A 17,987-nucleotide genomic window follows, 5' to 3' on the forward strand; every position below is an offset into this window, starting at 1 on the left:
CTTCATTCTTGGTTTTACATTTACATTTACATTTAGTTGCATTTACCAGACGCTTTTATCCAAAGCGACTTACAATAGGTACATTTGTCACAAGAAGGTGAATCAATATGTCGCTGTCGGTACAGTAAGGTTTTAGACACAGCAATAATATGAGCAGTCAAACAGCGTAATATGAACATTACAAATAAACATCCCCAGATCTAACTTTTGGCCCCAAAGGCCACGCGCGGTCCTTTCCTGGCCGGTTTTGGCTCAAGACCATCCGATATGATCCAGATGGCAGGGGAGTATTCGTTGGTTTCCAGGACCACCTTGATCTGCTCTGCCCGGGCCATCTCCTCCAGCTCTGGAGAAGTCTCCGGACACCAGTCCGCCATGAACTTATCCTTGGCCTCGCAAAAGTTCACCACCAACTCCTCGGGCTGCTCTCCAAACACCCAGTCTGGTCCGGGAGCGTCGAGAGAGAGCCGGGGGGGGGGGGGGGGGGGGGGGAGAAAAACAGTGTGGAGTTGAGTCAATACCGGGAGATGGTAGAACTGAAGTCTGTTCTACTGCATCACTCGACAGCAGGCAATTCATCTGAGGGGAAAGTCTGTGAATTCAGACGTGTGATCAGAGCTGGTATTAGCACAGACAGTAGGGTTGAACAGAAACTGTTTTTTTGACTGTGATTCAAACACACTACCCTGCACCAGGCCCATTATCTACCGACCCACCTATTCACACATTACAACGAAAGAGGTGTGGATTGATTTGTTAGGGGTGGGGGGGAAACAAGTATTCAATAACAATTGAACCCACAGGTAAACACGGCGAGATGTGTCAGTGGTGTCGTGCACTCCAAATAAATAGCATACCGGCGAAGTCATGAACGAGGTCTTTGATGAGGTGGCCGATAATGGCGTACAGCACCGACATCACCATGCAGGAGCCCATCAGCAGGTACAGCACGTGCTTGGGCAGGGAGATGGCGTCCCGGGCCGGGGGGACGTAGGTCTCAAAGTACAGCGTCCCGTCGTCCTCGCGGTGGTGGACGTTCAACGTGTTCTCTGTGACCTCCTCCATGGCTGCTCAGCCCGCCGAGAACGGAGCGGCACAGCTACGCTTCTGGGCAATGGTAGATGGAAACTTAACGTATCATAAATATATATATATGACATTTTGACATTATATAAAGGTACATGTATGTTATGAAAACAGAAGTCCCATAGCAAAATACGATGGACCTTTTATTATTATATTATGTATGCATGTTATGTTATGCACAAACTAGTTGTCCTAAAGTAAATATATAGGATTGAAGTGGTTCTAGTCCCACACAGTTTACTCCAACTAGAAATATTAGTTTGAGACAGATTTAATGTGGACTACATTTGTTTTGTAATCCTCAAATAACCAATTAACTCTATAAAGCAACGGCCTGGAGGTCTCTGCATACATTCAGGGTATGAAAACAATGCATTAGTAGGCTACCGACATTAACAAGAGTGGCAAACTATCTGAGAAAGACTCACCTTGATGTAGAGGTGCTGTTATACAGATCCTGTACAGCAGAACAGACAAAGCTCCTTCTAATCCACTGAGTCACAAAACTGTACCACGGCTGTATTCTCTCATTACGCTGCGGTCCCACTATGTGCCCACTACTGCTACTCACCAATTTAGCACAGTTAAAATGTTTATACACATATCTTCCTCCTTCATGATAGTTTCCTTGTGATCATTCTGTGTCTGCGTGGGTGTAACGCTGGCTGTGGGGCTATGCAGGTGTAAGACAGATTAGCATGAGTGTGAGATGAGCTACTCAAGGTCAGAATAACAAATCTGTGAGCCGGGGTTTATCAAAGAGATAAAGAGCAATTGTTTAAGCTGTGTAACGCAATGAAAATCTATTTCTACACGTGCAGGTGTAAGCCCATGGTAGATCGGTTCAACGTGTTCTTTTAAACAGACCACGTGCTATGTTATGTCAGTGAAGTTGAACTGAAGGCGAACTGTTGCCACGGTAACGCTGATTGACATTTTCGCTTACCGAACAACAATCATTTCAATTTACATGTGGAGCTACGGCCCTTGAGACATCTTCAACAGGCAAAGGAGATTAGAGTACACCAGACAGAAAGGCACGTACACCACACAGTTCTGTTGCTCAGTTCTTTACTGGAGAAATGCATTGTGTGACAACTCAACAACATTCCAGGATACGTCGATTAAAAGACACCGAACAGCAATATATTTTTTTATTTTTTATTTGATAACCTTTCCGGTTGACTCTCACAACAACTTATTTCACATTTATTGACCCAAACAAGTAAAATGTACTGTATCTTTTTTTTCTCATATCATAGGAAACTGTCTGACACCCTGTTGAACTAAAATGTTTTCTAGTAGAAAAAAAACAAAACACTGGGGAAACAATTGTTTTTTTTCCTTTTTAAGGTGTGAAAATCGGTGTGAAAAAATAAATGTGAAATTAAATTAGAATGAGGCCTCATTTAGAAAACGGTTCAAGTAAAATTAACTTCAAATATACTACTGCTTAGCACGATGCCCAGAATCTATTCTCGCATTTTAAGTACCAAGCCAGGGGAAGCCAAACCAAACGAAATGCCTGATACATATCATGTTATCATATTAACACTACATCAACACTACCTTTATGTGTTGCGAATGCCTGCAGTGGAGATCTGAACCAGTGGAATCACAGAGACCCATTGCTACACCCTAACCCTCCCGTAACTTAGAGGGATGTGGCATACGGGAGGACTGGGCAGGAAAACACCACGTTATGAGCAGATGTCCTTGTTTCTCTAGAGCTGCGTGCCAAAGCACTTTGTGGCTCAGGGTTAGCTCCTGCCTCCTCACGCACGTAAGAGCCCGGCAGCAGCCCCGCTCTCTCCTCCTGCTCCACCTTCACCCGGTCCCCCTCCTCCACCATCTCCGCCTGTCCGTGTATGCTAATGCGGTGCTCTTCCTCCACGTCCTCCACGCCCTCAGCTTCTACGTCCTCGTCATCCAAAGGTTTGGGGCCAAGTAGGCAGTCTGTAAAAAAAAAGACAAGGAGGAGGAATAATTCATGTTTAATAATTATTTTTTTTCCAGTAACATTGCCCTGTCAATTTTACAATTTTCTTTTACTACCAAAAACATGGTTATCCTGCCACTCAAAACAACACATTTCGGTCCTGTCTTGACCATGGCATTAACACTGTCAGGGTTAGGGGTCGATTCTGGGGCCGCCCAATGCAAAAACATCAGGGAAATCACGGCACTGATAAAATGTGATAAGAAGTGTGATAACAAGGATACACTCAACAGGAGAGCTCAGAAAAGGAGCCGGGAGTGAGAGGACCACGGGTGCTCACCACACGCGGTACGGAAAGTGAAGGATCGATCGAGAGACATTCAGAACTGTGGTTTCATTTTCACAAGGAGGAGACAACCGTTGACTGGCTCCATTTGAGCCGGAGACGTGCAGGGGTACTGAGGGGGGTGATGATGATGACACACCAAGAGGTTGGAGTCCAGAGAAGCAGATGCCGGAAAGACACAGAAGGGGTTACGAAGGAGAAGAGGCGGACATTTGGTGGGATGGTGAGTTTCATTGTTTTTTTTTCCGGAGACACCACAACAACAACAACAACAACCTCTGGGTGGGGTTACCTGCCAGGTCATGAATGAGGTCGTTAATCAGGTGGCCCACTATAGCGTAGGTGGCCACCACCACCAGCACCACCCCCACCAGGATGTACGCGACATAGAGCGGAAGAGCGATGGCGTCTCTGGCTGGGGGGACGTAGTCCATGAAATAGGGCTCGCCCTCCATGGTCCTCTGGGAGATCTGGAGGAGCCTGCGATGCTCCGGCGCCGCCAGCCGGCCGAGGTCGGCCACCAGAACCGCCCCGGGGGACCCCGGAGAGGAAGTGGGTCGCAGCCGGTCCATGGTTAGGGCCCGGGAGGGGCCCCGGGTTGAAGAGTGTGACGAGAGAGTGGCCTGTTCTTTCAATGGGGAAGTAGAACGGTACCAGAGTCTCTCTCTCTCTTTCTCTCGCTTTCTCTCTCTCTCTCTCTCTCTCGCTATGTCATGCGCTTTCTCTGCTGCTGCCTGATGAAATGTTTCGTCTGGGGTTGAAGAAAAAAGGAACTGGTTTTCACCAGCTCCTTTTTATGTTCGAACTGCAAACACTTTGAAAGTAAGGGTGGAGAAAGTGGTTACAGGACATTTTGATAATGAAACATGTTGTTGGCGTTATGGCAGTGGAAGTGGACGGATGGTCAGGACGGAGCCTTGATGGAAGATGTCTTGTGAAGGTCTTTCGGGAATAACAGGACGTCAGGTGTAATCTGTGCCTACCAATGTAGATCAGCAGACAAGAATGTGATCCTTGATGCTAAGTGTGTCTACGCTTTCGTCTAGACCCATAAAAAAAAACCAAATTCTCCGAACAGGTCTTGGAGGGAGGTAGGGTTTGCATATACACTCCTGTAGGGCATCAGGGGGGGGGCGGAGGAGGAGGCTGGGGAGGGGGGGGGACATAGGACACCAGGGGTGGTGAGCAGGAGGACAGGGGGGAGGACGGGGGGTACAGAAGACACCAGGGGGCTGAGGAGGAGGCAGGGGGGAGGGGGGGGGGGGGGGGGGGAAGGTACATAAGACACCAGGGGTGAGGAGGAGGGCAGTGTTATGAGGGTATATGGGACAGGGAGGGCTAATAGGATTGAGGTTGTCGTGGTGGGAGATATCAGCTTCACATCGCCTGGGATTAGAGATATGAGATGGGAGAGTAATACGCTGGAAGAGGCTTAAGGTTACCCATGGCCAAGCTATAGGGATATACATCTTACATATATGATAACCTTGGTTACATCACATGCACACCCGGTGGTTTTTCAGAGTGAAACGTGAAATATAAAAATAAACAAATAAATTAAATAAATACTATAAACAAGAATATGTATACAATATACATATGAGATATTTATACTGACACATTTAAAATAAAATATGTATACACAGTAGACGTAGAATCAGTTATGGTTCAATATGTTAATCGTACCCAGCATATTACAGTACCCGGCATAGTACAGCACTACAGTATGAGAGGTTTCAGGGCAAATCCGAGGAACTAGAGGGGGGGACTAGAGGGGCACGTGAATCCACACGCGTGTTACAATGATGGTGCGCACTTGGAAACGACGTGGAAGCAGAAGCATGGCACCTAAGACACACAGGAATATGTTGTGGGAGATGTTTGGAGCGAGTGCCTGGAGAGTGTGAATACTGACCTGGGATCAGGACCTGAGGTCTCCGGCGCTTGGCTGCTGTGATAAAACCAGAGTACCAAAGTTAAATCTCTATTAAGCCAGCAGTTTTCTGAAAGAAACCACAGACCGACCAGAAAGTGTTAAAGTCAGCAAAAACAATGTATACTGTTATATACATATACATCCCAGTAAAAGACAGAGCTTGGTTACAGGAAGCGTAACCCACCGTAGTCGGACTGTAACAGGAATGTGTCGCCGTGACCTAAGTGTGAGAAGAAGCTGAAAGACTAAATTTGGATGGTTTGTACGATTCCCCTGTTCCCTAGAAGGAAGACTCCTCTTAGTCGTCATCATCATCGTCGTCCTCTTCCGTCTCCCCCTTCACTCCTACCACCTCTTCTTCCTCTTTAACCTCTTCGGGTGCGAAACACTTTTGGTAAATAATGTAGGACCATTCAAACACGCCGAGGCTGACGTTAACGATGAGGATGAACCAGGAGACTGGATGAAAGCCCCAATAGAAGGTATGTTGCTTTAGGTCTGGAGGCTCAACACCTTCTTGCAAAATAATTATACTCATACTGTGTTGTCAACCTAAATATAAAGCTAAAAAAAGCAGTGTGAGTTGTCCAAGCATTCGCCGGATGTTCTTGTGGGGAGAGTTAAGATGTCTGCTCTTGTTTTTTCAGTGCTGATGATATTCTCTTGTAATCCCTGAGGAGATTTGTGGGACGCTCATTACAGCATGGTCTCAAGCAAAGCCCCTGGACTGAGTCAGCAGAGAGAGAAAGTCTGTCGAGACCAGAACCCACTTTGGACCCGACGACCCCATTTTAAGTAAGGGAATTAGCTATCGAAGTGATAAAACTGAGTGTGGATCAATTGAGAAGGAGAAGTTTGAAGAATTCAGCAGTGACTCTATTTCACATTGTTGAACGGTCTGCAATGAACCACTGATGGCATTACTGAGAGAATATGAATCAGACCTACCTGTTGGTGTGACTTCTTCCTCCTTGTTTGGTAGAAATCTTCCCATTCAGTACAAACACTGAATATTGTAAACGACAATGAACTGGAAACTTTTTGAATTATGATGAAAAAACAAACAAACAAACAAACAAACAAACAAACAAAAAACTCCACTGCCAAGCACTAAAATCAATTCTGTCTCTGCTGACTATGTTCTACAGGAGAGCTGCCATGTTGTTTAGTCCCACAAGGTATTCCTCACGCAGGGGTGACTATGTCCTTGGGCTTGTCGTCTCCGTCGGCCATCCACTTGAGGTAGAAATCCCCGAACAGGAAAGCCCAGTAGATGACCGTCATGCTAGTGTTCACGGTGACGATGCCAATCATTAAAGGGTGCAGCATGGTGGCTGAGCGGTTGGGCACACTTCTCTCTGTCTGTTGGACGTGGTGGTGGTGGTGCCTGTAAGCTATATGTGTTGGGTTAAATCACCTTTCATACTACACGCACTCTCCTCTACAGCCCTGAAGTATCCCCCCTCCCCCCCTCTTCTTATCTCCCTCACAAGCCCTATCCCTCCCTCTCCCTCTCTCTCTGTCCTCCATAAGTCTATGGGTTTCAGTCGCATAATCCTCTTCAGTTTCACTTTATTATGGATGATAATGTTGTATCTGGTGTAAATCACAAATGACTCTCCTGATCTGTGAGATGTTATGTAGCTAATGTGTGCAATGAGTGCTCAACTCATCTACAATGAGATGGAAAAAAATCTACAGAAATACACTTCTCTCTCAAAGTACAATATCATCCAGAATGTAATCAAGAAGGGAGACATCAGATGGATTGCGTTCTTTATTATGGATAGTTATGGATAGGATAGCCCATAGAATGATGTTGGGCCCACTCATGAAAAGATTACAATTGGAAAGAAATGAGTTTCACTTTTCGGTTTCACCACGGGGTGGCATCCTTCACAACAAAACAAGTAGTGTTGCATTCGCCCTGAAATCCCACGTGTGCAAATTCGGTGAACTTTGTAACCCACTAGTTTAGCCTAATAAAATCAACTACAGCATCGATTGTGTGCGTGATTAACACGGTGCCTCATCACAGAAGACCAGGCGACGGCTGCCACTTCTCTTTCACTTTACCTACACCGCCACAGGATTCGTCTATTGGCATCTAATATGCTAGTTTTTGTGGAACATACATTTTAGTCGTATATCATTATATATACCCAGAGGTTCAGCAGGGTAAAGTAAGATGAGGCCACCGACTGAGTTATCCGTTCTCCTCCTGTCCCTCTTAGCCCCCGGGGTCCTGTATGCCATGAACAATATCGATGCGCTTCAGAAGTAAGTGTTTTGTCTTTGTACTTTACATAGTAATTTTACTGAAAAAGGGTTACTAACCCCAATAAGCTTTTTGTTACTTAATGTAGTTAGTTTGTAAGATGGAATACAACAAATTATAGCACATATAATGGTAGGCAATGTGATTATTTTAGCCTACGATTATCTGCACAGACTCTTATTTTGAAAATTCGAGTTATTTGCCCAAATATAATTTAATCTGTGTTTAACAACATTGATTTGGCATTAATTGCTTGGAAGAAGTGGCTTAGGTATATGCCAAACCAGTTCGAACCACAATTGAATTGATCTTGCATTTAATTGGAGTACTTTATCAGTGTAACAAGGATTGGGAATTGGGACTGATAACGATAGCTTCTTCCAGACCCCTGGGAATGCTGGGACTGGGTATGGTGGTCCTCGGATCAGTGCTTCTGCTGCTCCTCCTCACAGTGAGACACAAGCAGAACATCGACCCGTTGTTCTTTGGTACAGACACTCAAACGCAGAGAAATGTACATTTGACAATTTGTACATTAATCGTCATATTTGCTTTCATTGGGCAAACGTAATTTAAATCGACGCTACTTGTGTCTTGTGTGTAGTCTTTGCAGAGTTCTCGTTTACCTGTTTGATGGCCCTCACCAACGCTTTAGAGCAGGATGGTTTCATTCAGGGTTTCATGGGCTTCTACATTAAGATGGTAAGTCTTCTTTTACCTCACAATGATGACTCCCCCACAGCATTTTCCTTCCATTTGTCTCCATGCGTCGTTGCCTCTATGTTTATACCTTCAACGTCACAGGGAGAAGGAGGACGTGTGGTTATTGGTGTACTGATTGGTTGATCTGTTGTCCGCACAGGGGGAGCCCCATCTCAGTACCGCCTACTCTGTGCTGATGTGCTACTGGGATGGCGTGGTCCACTTTGTCGTCTTCCTCCTCATTATACACAGAATGTTCAAGGGGTAAAACTGTGTATTTTCTCCACTGCTGCTTTATTTTGTTTGTCGTTGGTCAAGTACTGACATCCTTTTATCAAACCTAACTATTGCCTATTTCCTGTCTGCACAGGAAGTCTTATCGTGGGCTGGGTTTACTGTGGGCGGGGTCTTCCATTGCCAACCAGCTGGTTTTGATTCCTGGAACGGTCGTCGGTGAGAGCAGTATTAATCTGTACTCAGATCTGTACTCATCTGTACTCAGATCTGTACTCAGTCTTAGTATTATAACATTTTCATCATATATCACTTTCAAGCACCGCACTGAATTGAAATAATAAACCGTTCATGTCCAGGTAAATACGGCTCCAACATCGGCCCTGCGTTCCTGAAGAACATCCCATTCTTCCTGGTGCCGTTCTGGGCTGCCTCGCTGCTGCTAAGCAGGCCACGGGAAATGCCAATCATTCCCGCAGACAAGGTGAACATGACCATGTCAAATACATTGGAATGCCATTTTTTTGAGTTAACAAAACACACACACACACACACATGCGCCGCCACTCAACAACGTTTTCACCAACGGTCCACTAGGTCGCCATGGAGCAGAGGAAGAGTCTGTTTACCCGCCCCGTCGACGCTCTCCTGGCGGTGGCGGCGCTGGCTGCCGTGGCCTTCACCGTCTTCAGGGGCTTTGTGAGTGAACAAACACAAACAAAGCCTTTTGCCTGTGTTGCTGAAGGAGGCTTGCAGTCCCCCCCCCCTTAACCCCTGTGTTGTTCCCCCCCCCCCCGCACCAGGTGGTGCTGGACTGTCCTCTGGACGCCTGCTTCACGTACGTCTACCAGTACGAGCCGTACCTGAAGGACCACGTCGGCTTCCCCAGGGTCACGGTGAGTTCTTCACAAGCTTGACAATGAACAGGCTATTCAATGTTCCATGTTTGACTGCCCCGGAAGTCCAGTTTTCAAATCCAAATCCAATTTTGAATTTGCTCAGCGGGGTCGCTCTGGGAACGAGCAATTATATACTCGCCGACTCCCCGATGACCCCTCTCCCAGCACATTAACCAATCACGTCGGTGTATCTGATATAGGCGGTGCTAAAAGCGTCCCTGTTTTACCGATCGGATACGGCAAGAGTCGTATCTATTGGTGAGCTCCGCTGGTTTGGATACGTCTTCTGATCGTTCTTCTGATTGGTCGTAGTGTTATCCAATTGCAGTGCAGTGATATTTTCAAATGCACGCTTGGTGCCGCCCCTCGAGTTGGCCCATTTTCATTACTCGTTGCCGGACCCTACAAGCTTTCTAGATGTGGGTCTGGATTTCCAGGCTAATGTTTGACAGTGAGACAGTGAAGTCGAATTGGGGGCGATAGCACTGGTGTTTGACTCTGAGCCAAAAGGTACTGGCTTCGGTCCTGTGTGCCAACAGCTGCCTCACCTGTTGGCAGCCTTGAGAATAATGCCCAACCCCTGCTGTGCTCATGACGAGTCACTTTGAACAGATCTGTCCAATAACGCGGCTGCATCAGCGTAGCAAATCATTTTTTAGTACTTTGAAGCTGTGCTCAAGGTGCATTAGAAGCCCGTCACTAAACACACAACACTTTTGGCGGGGAGGAACTAATACGGTGTCCCTGGCCACGCTCCGAGATGCGCTTGTCACTCACTTGATTACATGCACAGCTATGTTGTCGTGGAGACTGAAGCGCATCAACGCTGAACTCATTCAACCGGGAATCTCACGAATGCAACCTTTTCCGTCTATTGACAAGGCAAGGGAAAGTGTGGAAATACTGCCCGACATTATAAGTAGGCCAACTCCTCTCGTGCTAAAAAGTATAAAATTCTAAAAGTTCTGGCCAATGGTTTGATTTGGGGCATAGTCTGGGGAAGTGTGTTACCCACCATGCTTTGTATGCTGAGCTAGTAACTACAGGTCTGATGGTGGTCACCGGGGCTGCATGTGAACTGTGCCTACGACGTGTCTCCCTGTGGTGGCAGATGCTGGTGTACTTGTTCTATGCCCTGCCCCTGCTGGTCGCCTGCGTCTACGGCCTGAGCAGGCCCGGATGCGGCTGGATGCTAGACTTGACCCTGCTCCTCGCCGGGGCCGTGACCCAGGTAACCATGGTGCCCATGGCCCTTTCATGTCGTTCCAGTGGATTCAACAAAACTGTAGTTTATCTAATTCAAAAAAAACAACAACAACAACACCAGCTTCAGCATTGCATAAAAAGTAGAATCACCTATCTCGTTGCAAATCAGTTGTACTACTGTATATCTATCATGTTGAATGAGTTTCATCCCCCCCCCCCCCCCCCCTCCCCAGGCCCAGTGGTGCCACATCGGGGCGTCGTTCCACCGCCGCACTCCGTACACCTACCGAGTCCCCGCCGACAAGTGGTGGCCCGTGGTGGTCCTGAACGCCCTGTACGTCGCCATACCCGTCCTACTGGCCCTTCGTTGCCACGCCAACCCCACGTATTTCATGAAGCATGTCACCCAGGCGCAGACCAACGCCGAGAAGAAGAAGAACTAGCTCGTCGAATCGGGAACGCGGTCGGGTTCCAGCAGGACGTGACGTTGTTTTTTTTTTTTTGCTGTGACAGGAGGGCTCGGGTCTTCTGAGGAATAAGTGCTCCTCTCACCTGCGTCAGCTATTCAGAATCAATGTCACGTCACTCAACACTCCCTGCATGGACTAATGGACTTTGAAAAGGTGTGTACACAATTGACGACTGCAAGCCAGCCCCCGACAGAGCTCTAAAGTGACTCACGCACACGCACACACTCTCGCTGTCTGTCTTTGGGAAAAGGGTTTGTGTCGCACCAGGTCCCCTAGTAAACCTACCAAGATGATGCATAGATTTACTCCATCAAACACATCAATAGAGCAAACCAGGTCCAAATCACTGTCACTTGAGCTTGAGATTCACCTCTGGAGCAGTGGGGCTCCAGAGTAGGTTTTATCCTAAATAAGTTAAGCCTATAAGCCATTTTGTCGTATGTATTTGTAAAAAAAAAAGAATAAAACCATTGAGGATTCCTACTATTTATTTACCCACTCATAGCATACTTTCTCTACTCAGGACAAGCTAGTGCTAGTTAATTCATATCATTCCTTCAATCAGCTTCCTTGATCATAACCTGTTTAAAGATAACACTTCACAGTCCCGAAAGGGCAAAAGAACAGTTTCAAGATAAAACGAAACTGACCAGAAATGTTATGTTTCACAGCGCTGGGTAACCAGAGGCTTTCATTGGGGGCTGGGGAAGTATTCCTGACCTCTGTACACCGGGCTGATGGCCCACTTAACTGACCCTTGAACCCCAAACTGATAACGAGCTGAAATATGGAAGGACTCCGGTTGCAACAGACACTACCAACATTCCACTCCCATCATAACATGACTTAGATATGTGAAGACTTTAAGAAATGATATGATATTACAACCAATTCATCATTTGTCATCCGTTTTATTTTAAGTTGGGCTAGCAAACATATTAAATGATACTGACACTGTAACTTGTGTTACCCGTCATTTCTTTAATTAATACTGTACTAACTGTTAAGTTTCATACCCCCAGTATTGTACGTAATTAGATCATTCTTCACAAAGGTCTTTATCTTGAGTGAATCGATCAATTGAATGCTTCCTCATAATTGGACTAGCAGGATGAGATCCATGAGTGAAAGTCAAGAGTAGCTTTAATCAAATAAAAGTTCGGAAACAAAGTCTTGGTTTTTCCATCTTTATTAAGAATGATACACAACAGCGGGACAAAATAAATCATAAGAACACCAAAAAGAAGTAGAAGTAGTGATCCTTTTATCAAAGGGGCTGGAGCAATAGTCTAGGCACCTTACCTATCATGTCAATCTAGCCGTGCAACAAGGAAAGTGCTTTTTGTTCAGCTTTTCTGATTCAGTCAGCAGTTATCTTGGGAATTTGTTAATGTACTCAAGAACTAGGCCATATTGTCAAATCGTCAAATTCAGTTGAGTGCTTGCAGTGATGATAAACTGTTAGCTGCAATAGATAATACAATATTTACAGTAAACAAATCAGTAGAAATGAAATGATCTGTGTTGTTACTGATTGACCGTATGAATGGTGTAGCGGTGTATCAAATGTTAAACTCTTAATTATTATGTATAAAAACCTATCCACTAGCAAACGGTTAATAATAAATACATTGCACAAAATAAACAAATATATAGCAAATGTTAGAAAAACATATACTAAGGATAAAGCTAGCTATTCAGGCCTTCAATGAAAACAAAATAACCATTACGACACGTACGAAAAATCTCAAGAAAGGGTTATGGGAACCGTAAGCCATCTCGCAATCGAATACATCTGTGTGCTTTGCTAGGATGAACATCTTATTATTATTTTTTCTCCCGTTAAGAACAAAGTCAACTTAAACGTCAAAATAAAACGCCCACTATACCGCTCGCACCGTCTCCTCTTTACATGCACACACACGCACGGGCAAGCACGCGAGACCCACCGGCTCCTGGGGGTGGGGGGGTGGGGGGGGTGGGGGGGGGCGGGTGGTTAGTCATGATGGACGTGTTTAGGATGGCTCGGATTATTAGACATCATGGGTTCATTAAAACGGTGGATTCAACAGTTTAGTGTTCACGTGGACCAGCGGTGGGGGCGGCGGGGAAGGGACCCACCCCCATCCCTCCCCACCCCCCCCCCCCCCAAAAAAAAAGACCTTATCTCAGTCAGCTATAGTTAGGAGGAGCAGCAGGGGGTGAGGGAGGGTGTTAAGAGGAACAGCGAGCAGGATGTTCAGTAATAAACAAGAGGAATCCTGCGATTCCCTTCTCTGAAAGGTGTTAGATGTGTGAATGGAAACCATTAGGATGTTTTTACTAGGACGTATTGTCTTTCATTATGGGTGTTGTTGGTTGGTGGGTGGGTGGTTGGTGGTGGTGGTGGTGGTGGTTGGGGAGGGGAGGTCGGTACGACTGGGTTCAGTAGTGGTCGTGGGCGTCCTCTCTGGCTCTGTGTCCGTCGGCGCCGTGCCGCCGGTGGCTGCGGCGCTCTCTGTGCTGGCGGTGGTGGCGTCTGTAGCGGTGGGATCGTCGAGCTGAGAGAGGGCGGGGTGGAGAATGGGGCAGACCATTGTGCGTGAGTTTGAGCTAGAGTTAGACTGGGCAGCCCCCCCCCCAGCCCAGCCCAGCCCATTCTGCCGGCGATTTGAGTTCGCCGTGCAGACGGGTCTGGAGAAGAGCAATACATTTCTTTTCTAGTTTCGATACGTTTTCGCGCGAGCCGATCGCCAAGCTGGCTTTCCCCCCCCTGGCACACTATTGGCTGGATTAACACAGCCAATTGTGTACAGAGTCAATTTAATGCGTTGATCACGCCTCTCGTGCTGAAGAAAATGACAGCAGCTTCCCCAGACCAACGTGCAATCTACGATTGAGCTCGGTCTATAGCCAGGCTAGAGTAGAGTGGCTGTGGTGTACGGTACGTGATACATGTTTTCAGAGGCACCGCATCACCCTCAGCTGATCCTAACATAAGACATTTTATTCACCGGACCTCACCGTGTACTGGACACCTTTAAAACACCTTTGAAGGAGATGAAATAATCGATTAACTGTGTAAATCCCAGACGAGAAATGTCGGTTGGGGTACGTTTTTCCTGACAGTTTCTTTACAAAAAACGCGGGCCTGTTCCTGATCAACGTTTACATCTTGAATCTCAGGGGAGAGAGAGAGAGAGAGAGCGAGCGAGCGAGTGCTCAGTGCGCCACTCACACTTTGTGCAGATGATCTTGGGACGCTCCCAGTCGCCGTCGGCACGGCAACGAGTGGTGGGAATATGGCGCTGGTAGAAGCCCTCGGAGCACTGGTAGCGCACCACCGAGTGGATGTCGTAGTGGGACCTTCGGCGGCCAATCAAATGGGCGTTCTCCACCGCGGGCGGAGCGCCACACAACACTGGGGCCCAAATAAGGGCAGACGGGAGACACGCAAAAGATTGGATTCACAAGAGAAAGACTAGTGTAGCAAAACCGTAATAAATGAATGATGAGTTCATCATATGAACAATCGAAAGTGTATTTAAAATGTGGAAAACGTATTCACAGACACAATTGATTTTGTGTCTATTGTTTCTAGTTGTCAAATAAATAAACACTATATTTTTTCACAATGATCACTACTATCTATTACCCAGTTTTGTAATGTAAAGTAAAAAATAAAACACATGTACGATTCAAGCCTTTACAGACGGTTTGCAACAGATCTGCAACAGACCCAGCTGTGGCCGGGGAGGCCTGTACTGCAGGGCACCGGGTGGGTCTCTAGGGGGCAGTCTTGCTACTGAATCCCTGGTTGGTGTGTCCGGGCCGTAGCCTAGCGAAAGGGGAAGCACTGGGCTCTGCAGTATTGTAGCCAGAAGCGGCCACAGCCAAGACCACAGAAGCTACTGGACCGTAGATATAACTCTTCCTCCACTCCCCTCCTCGTCTCATTTCACCTAACCCTTTCACAGTCGTTTCTGCTTCTCGTTTCTCTGACTCTTAACTCTTGGTCACATTCAACCCTTCCCTACACACAGACCACATGCTCCTTTTATGTTTGCCCACTTGACACCGGTGCCAAGAGATAGCACTTATCAGAGGTTGAATGGCCAGTGACATCACTTGGCGCAGATTAAGCCGATAGGACAGAGCGATTGCGATGACCAGCGCAGTCCCCGTTCCTCCCGGTCCAACTGTCAACCGTTTGGACCGTTTGAGTCTGTTTGGTAGAATGGGGATGTTAAGTAGGGCAAGATGAGGGGGGAATTGGGTGAGACAATTTTCTAACCGTGAGAAATGTTTTTGGTTCAATTTTGATTCCTTCAAGTCAATCACTCCACTCCGCAATCAAACTGTGTGCGCCCTGAGGCGCGGATAACAGCCCTTCACTGGGGGAGAGATCAATCATTCTGATCTCAAACAATAGAGACTGGAGACTTGCGAACCACCACTCTCTGTTAGTCTTTTATTTAATACATTTGCGTTTGAGCTATTGAGCGAACAATTGCAACAAATGAAAGGAAGAGCCATTCGTTTGTGTGCATTCAACTCACATTAGTCTGGAGCTTAGATGCAAATTCTCCTTCAGTAGGAATGCGTGATGATGAACACCATTGTGTATGTCCCTAGTCTGCCCGTGAGCATCCTCGAGAAATATGCAGAGCCCCTACCTGCTCCTAGATAAATAAACACTAATCACTGTGCGTCGCTTTGGATAAAAGCTTCTCCGCAACGGCAAAGATAATATCAGTTTAGTGTATTCTCATTCTCATTTTGTAACGACACAGCCAGGCCCTCGACGTGACTCACACACACACTCCCAGCGCACTATAGAGTCCAGCATACGGCTGAACCACTGCACGGCCACTAGGAATAGCACCATACCGTCCGGTCGGAGCAGATGTTTGCGTTTACCTTTCTCTAATTACACCATTAATAACCGTGGAGTCCTAACGACGACGGGGAGCTAAGTGTGCCGTATGGCGTGTCCCACCTGTTCCCTTCTTGCAGATGTAGGGCAGGTTGTAGTTGCAGGGCACGTCGTTCCACTTGCCGTCCTCATGGGCGATGGTCACCACGCAGTCCTCCCCGCCGGCAAAGAAGTTGTCTGGCTGGCTCTCCCGCCAGTTCTCGTACACCTGCAGCAGGCGGCAAGGGCAGGAACACAGCCGTCCGTTTTTGTGACCTGTGACCCCTCACTACCAGGCGTCATCACTCACAAGGTTTTACACTTTATTCATATTAAAATAAAAAAATAAATAGGATTCCAGCGTATTGCGTTCCAGCAGTTAAAATAATGAAAATAAGCGAATGAATGAAAGAGTGAGAGGATAAATGAACTAATTAGAACAATTAACTAATTAGAACAATAAACACAAATATTTTTTGGTAACATCTTTTTCTAGAGCAGCGGCTAAATGCCACACAAAACATTACACTGCATCCAACTGGTTCAATGGCATTCACAACGAGGATGATGATGATCGAGGTGATTAGGAGGAAGATGCATGCATGAGCCTCACCAGGTCGTTGCTGTCGGTCCACTGGAAGTCCTCCTCCACGGTGCGGTCGTTCAGGCCGATCCAGGCGTTGTCATGACCCAGACCTGAAACGGCCCCCGCCCCACAACGCCACCACCACCACAGCCCCGTGAGACCTCATCACTGAACGGTCCATCACAGAGTACCCCGCATGACGTACCCACAGGTCACATGTGTTATAGCATATATAGGGCTAATGTGTTTTGCGCTTTAGTGCACTGCACGCACACACACACACACGCACACACACACACACATACTCTCTCTCAAATGTATCCCTCTGGTCTTGTCTCCAGTTCTCTTTCCCACAGACACACACACACACACACTCACACACACACACACACACGCACTCACACACACACACATACCTCTCAAATGTATCCCTCCAGCTCCAGTTCTCTTTCCCACAGACACACGCACGCACGCACGCACACACACACACACACACACACACACACAGACACACACCCCCTCCCTCCCTCCAGACTCACCGTTGATGAAGTCCTGCTCGGTGGAGGAGGTGACGCTGCTGAGGTGAGCGCTGTGCTCCCGGCAGTCCTTCTCCGCGTCCTCCCAGGTGTGTCTGTGGGTGAAGTACCTGCAGACGGAGCACAGTGTCAGCCCTCGTTACGCGGCCTCGTTACGCGGCCTCGTTAACGCGGCGGGTTCACACAGTGTCAGGATGTGCCAGCGCTGCCCGTACAAGGGACATCATCACAGCGGCGGTGTTTACTGGATCAAGCGGGGCTGTGTGGGACGGTGACGGTGCAGCGATGCAGCCTCTGGTACAGGTCTCATCGTCTCCCGCGGGAGAGACGTTTACCGTCATTGGGGTCATCGGTGTACCACAAACACACAGTCTGCACCCCAAGTTATAGTGCAGTACGGCACCAGTCACACCATTGGAGATATTGGAATAAGTGCCTTTTCTAAGAGGCGGGAATGCTTTTGTTCTGATGTATATGTGTGTTGTCTATTTTTTGTATTGTATGTCTTTTTAAAACGGACCTTGAGTCTAATAATAAAAGTTGACGATGATGATGATGTACGGACAATACTCCGACAATAATAAAATACATCTTGCCCATTACAGTTTTTTGTTTTGCTAACAGTAACTACTATAACAATTGTGCGCACATTATTTGTTGCTGATCCAAACCACCAACCTCTTGTGTGTTGCGAAGTAGTGAACGGTCTTTGAAAACAAAGGGCAGGGTTTCCGCCCCCACAGTTGTGATGTGATCGAATGGGTTTTTCCGATTCAAGATGCGGTACGAGATCAGTAAAGATCTGGTTCTCCCCTACCTGTAGCAGTGGCCGTGGAACTTCTGCCAGCCATGCTCACAGCCCTCGATGTCTGAGG

The 17,987-nt window shown here is 47.1% G+C and overlaps 3 protein-coding genes across 4 annotated transcripts; 1 reads left to right on the forward strand and 2 right to left on the reverse strand.

The window, feature by feature from the left end:
• Window positions 1-205: 205 nt before the first annotated feature.
• Window positions 206-3,943, reverse strand: LOC311370963 (uncharacterized protein; the record flags this gene model as incomplete). The annotated part of the gene is made up of 3 exons (XM_084489231.1): window positions 206-442; window positions 858-1,067; window positions 3,664-3,943. Coding segments are annotated over 3 exons (727 nt in total), but the record flags the coding sequence as incomplete, so codon positions are not given.
• Window positions 3,944-7,291: 3,348 nt separating this feature from the next.
• LOC311370961 (transmembrane 6 superfamily member 2-like) lies at window positions 7,292-12,872 on the forward strand. Of its 2 annotated transcripts, XR_014640942.1 has the most exons (11): window positions 7,292-7,587; window positions 7,970-8,073; window positions 8,190-8,287; window positions 8,448-8,551; window positions 8,658-8,740; window positions 8,881-9,005; window positions 9,119-9,220; window positions 9,325-9,417; window positions 10,532-10,651; window positions 10,860-11,249; window positions 11,768-12,872. XR_014640942.1 is itself a non-coding variant. In XM_084489230.1 (10 exons), the coding sequence occupies exons 1-10, from the start codon at window positions 7,496-7,498 to the stop codon at window positions 11,067-11,069; spliced, it is 1,131 nt and encodes a 376-aa protein (XP_084345356.1). In that variant the 5' UTR covers window positions 7,292-7,495; the 3' UTR covers window positions 11,070-11,582. The 2 variants fall into 2 exon arrangements, 1 of the variants encoding a protein (XP_084345356.1); XM_084489230.1 differs by lacking the exon at window positions 11,768-12,872 and having other exon boundaries at window positions 10,860-11,582.
• Window positions 12,873-13,520: 648 nt separating this feature from the next.
• LOC311370964 (neurocan core protein-like) lies at window positions 13,521-17,982 on the reverse strand (the record flags this gene model as incomplete). Its single annotated transcript, XM_084489232.1, has 6 exons — window positions 13,521-13,636; window positions 14,314-14,496; window positions 16,075-16,219; window positions 16,604-16,686; window positions 17,116-17,222; window positions 17,930-17,982. Coding segments are annotated over 6 exons (687 nt in total), but the record flags the coding sequence as incomplete, so codon positions are not given.
• Window positions 17,983-17,987: the final 5 nt, after the last annotated feature.

The sequence above is a fragment of the Micromesistius poutassou genome, assembly GCF_964030765.1.
Source record: "Micromesistius poutassou genome assembly, contig: SCAFFOLD_5072, whole genome shotgun sequence".
NCBI lineage: Eukaryota > Metazoa > Chordata > Actinopteri > Gadiformes > Gadidae > Micromesistius > Micromesistius poutassou.

Coding starts and splice junctions, on each gene's coding strand:
- LOC311370961 (XM_084489230.1), top strand. CDS start 7,496: ATGAGGCCACCGACTGAGTTATCCGTTCTCCTCCTGTCCCTCTTAGCC. Junction 9,418..10,531: donor TCGGCTTCCCCAGGGTCACG/GTGAGTTCTTCA, acceptor CTGTGGTGGCAG/ATGCTGGTGTACTTGTTCTA. Junction 10,652..10,859: donor TCGCCGGGGCCGTGACCCAG/GTAACCATGGTG, acceptor CCCCCTCCCCAG/GCCCAGTGGTGCCACATCGG.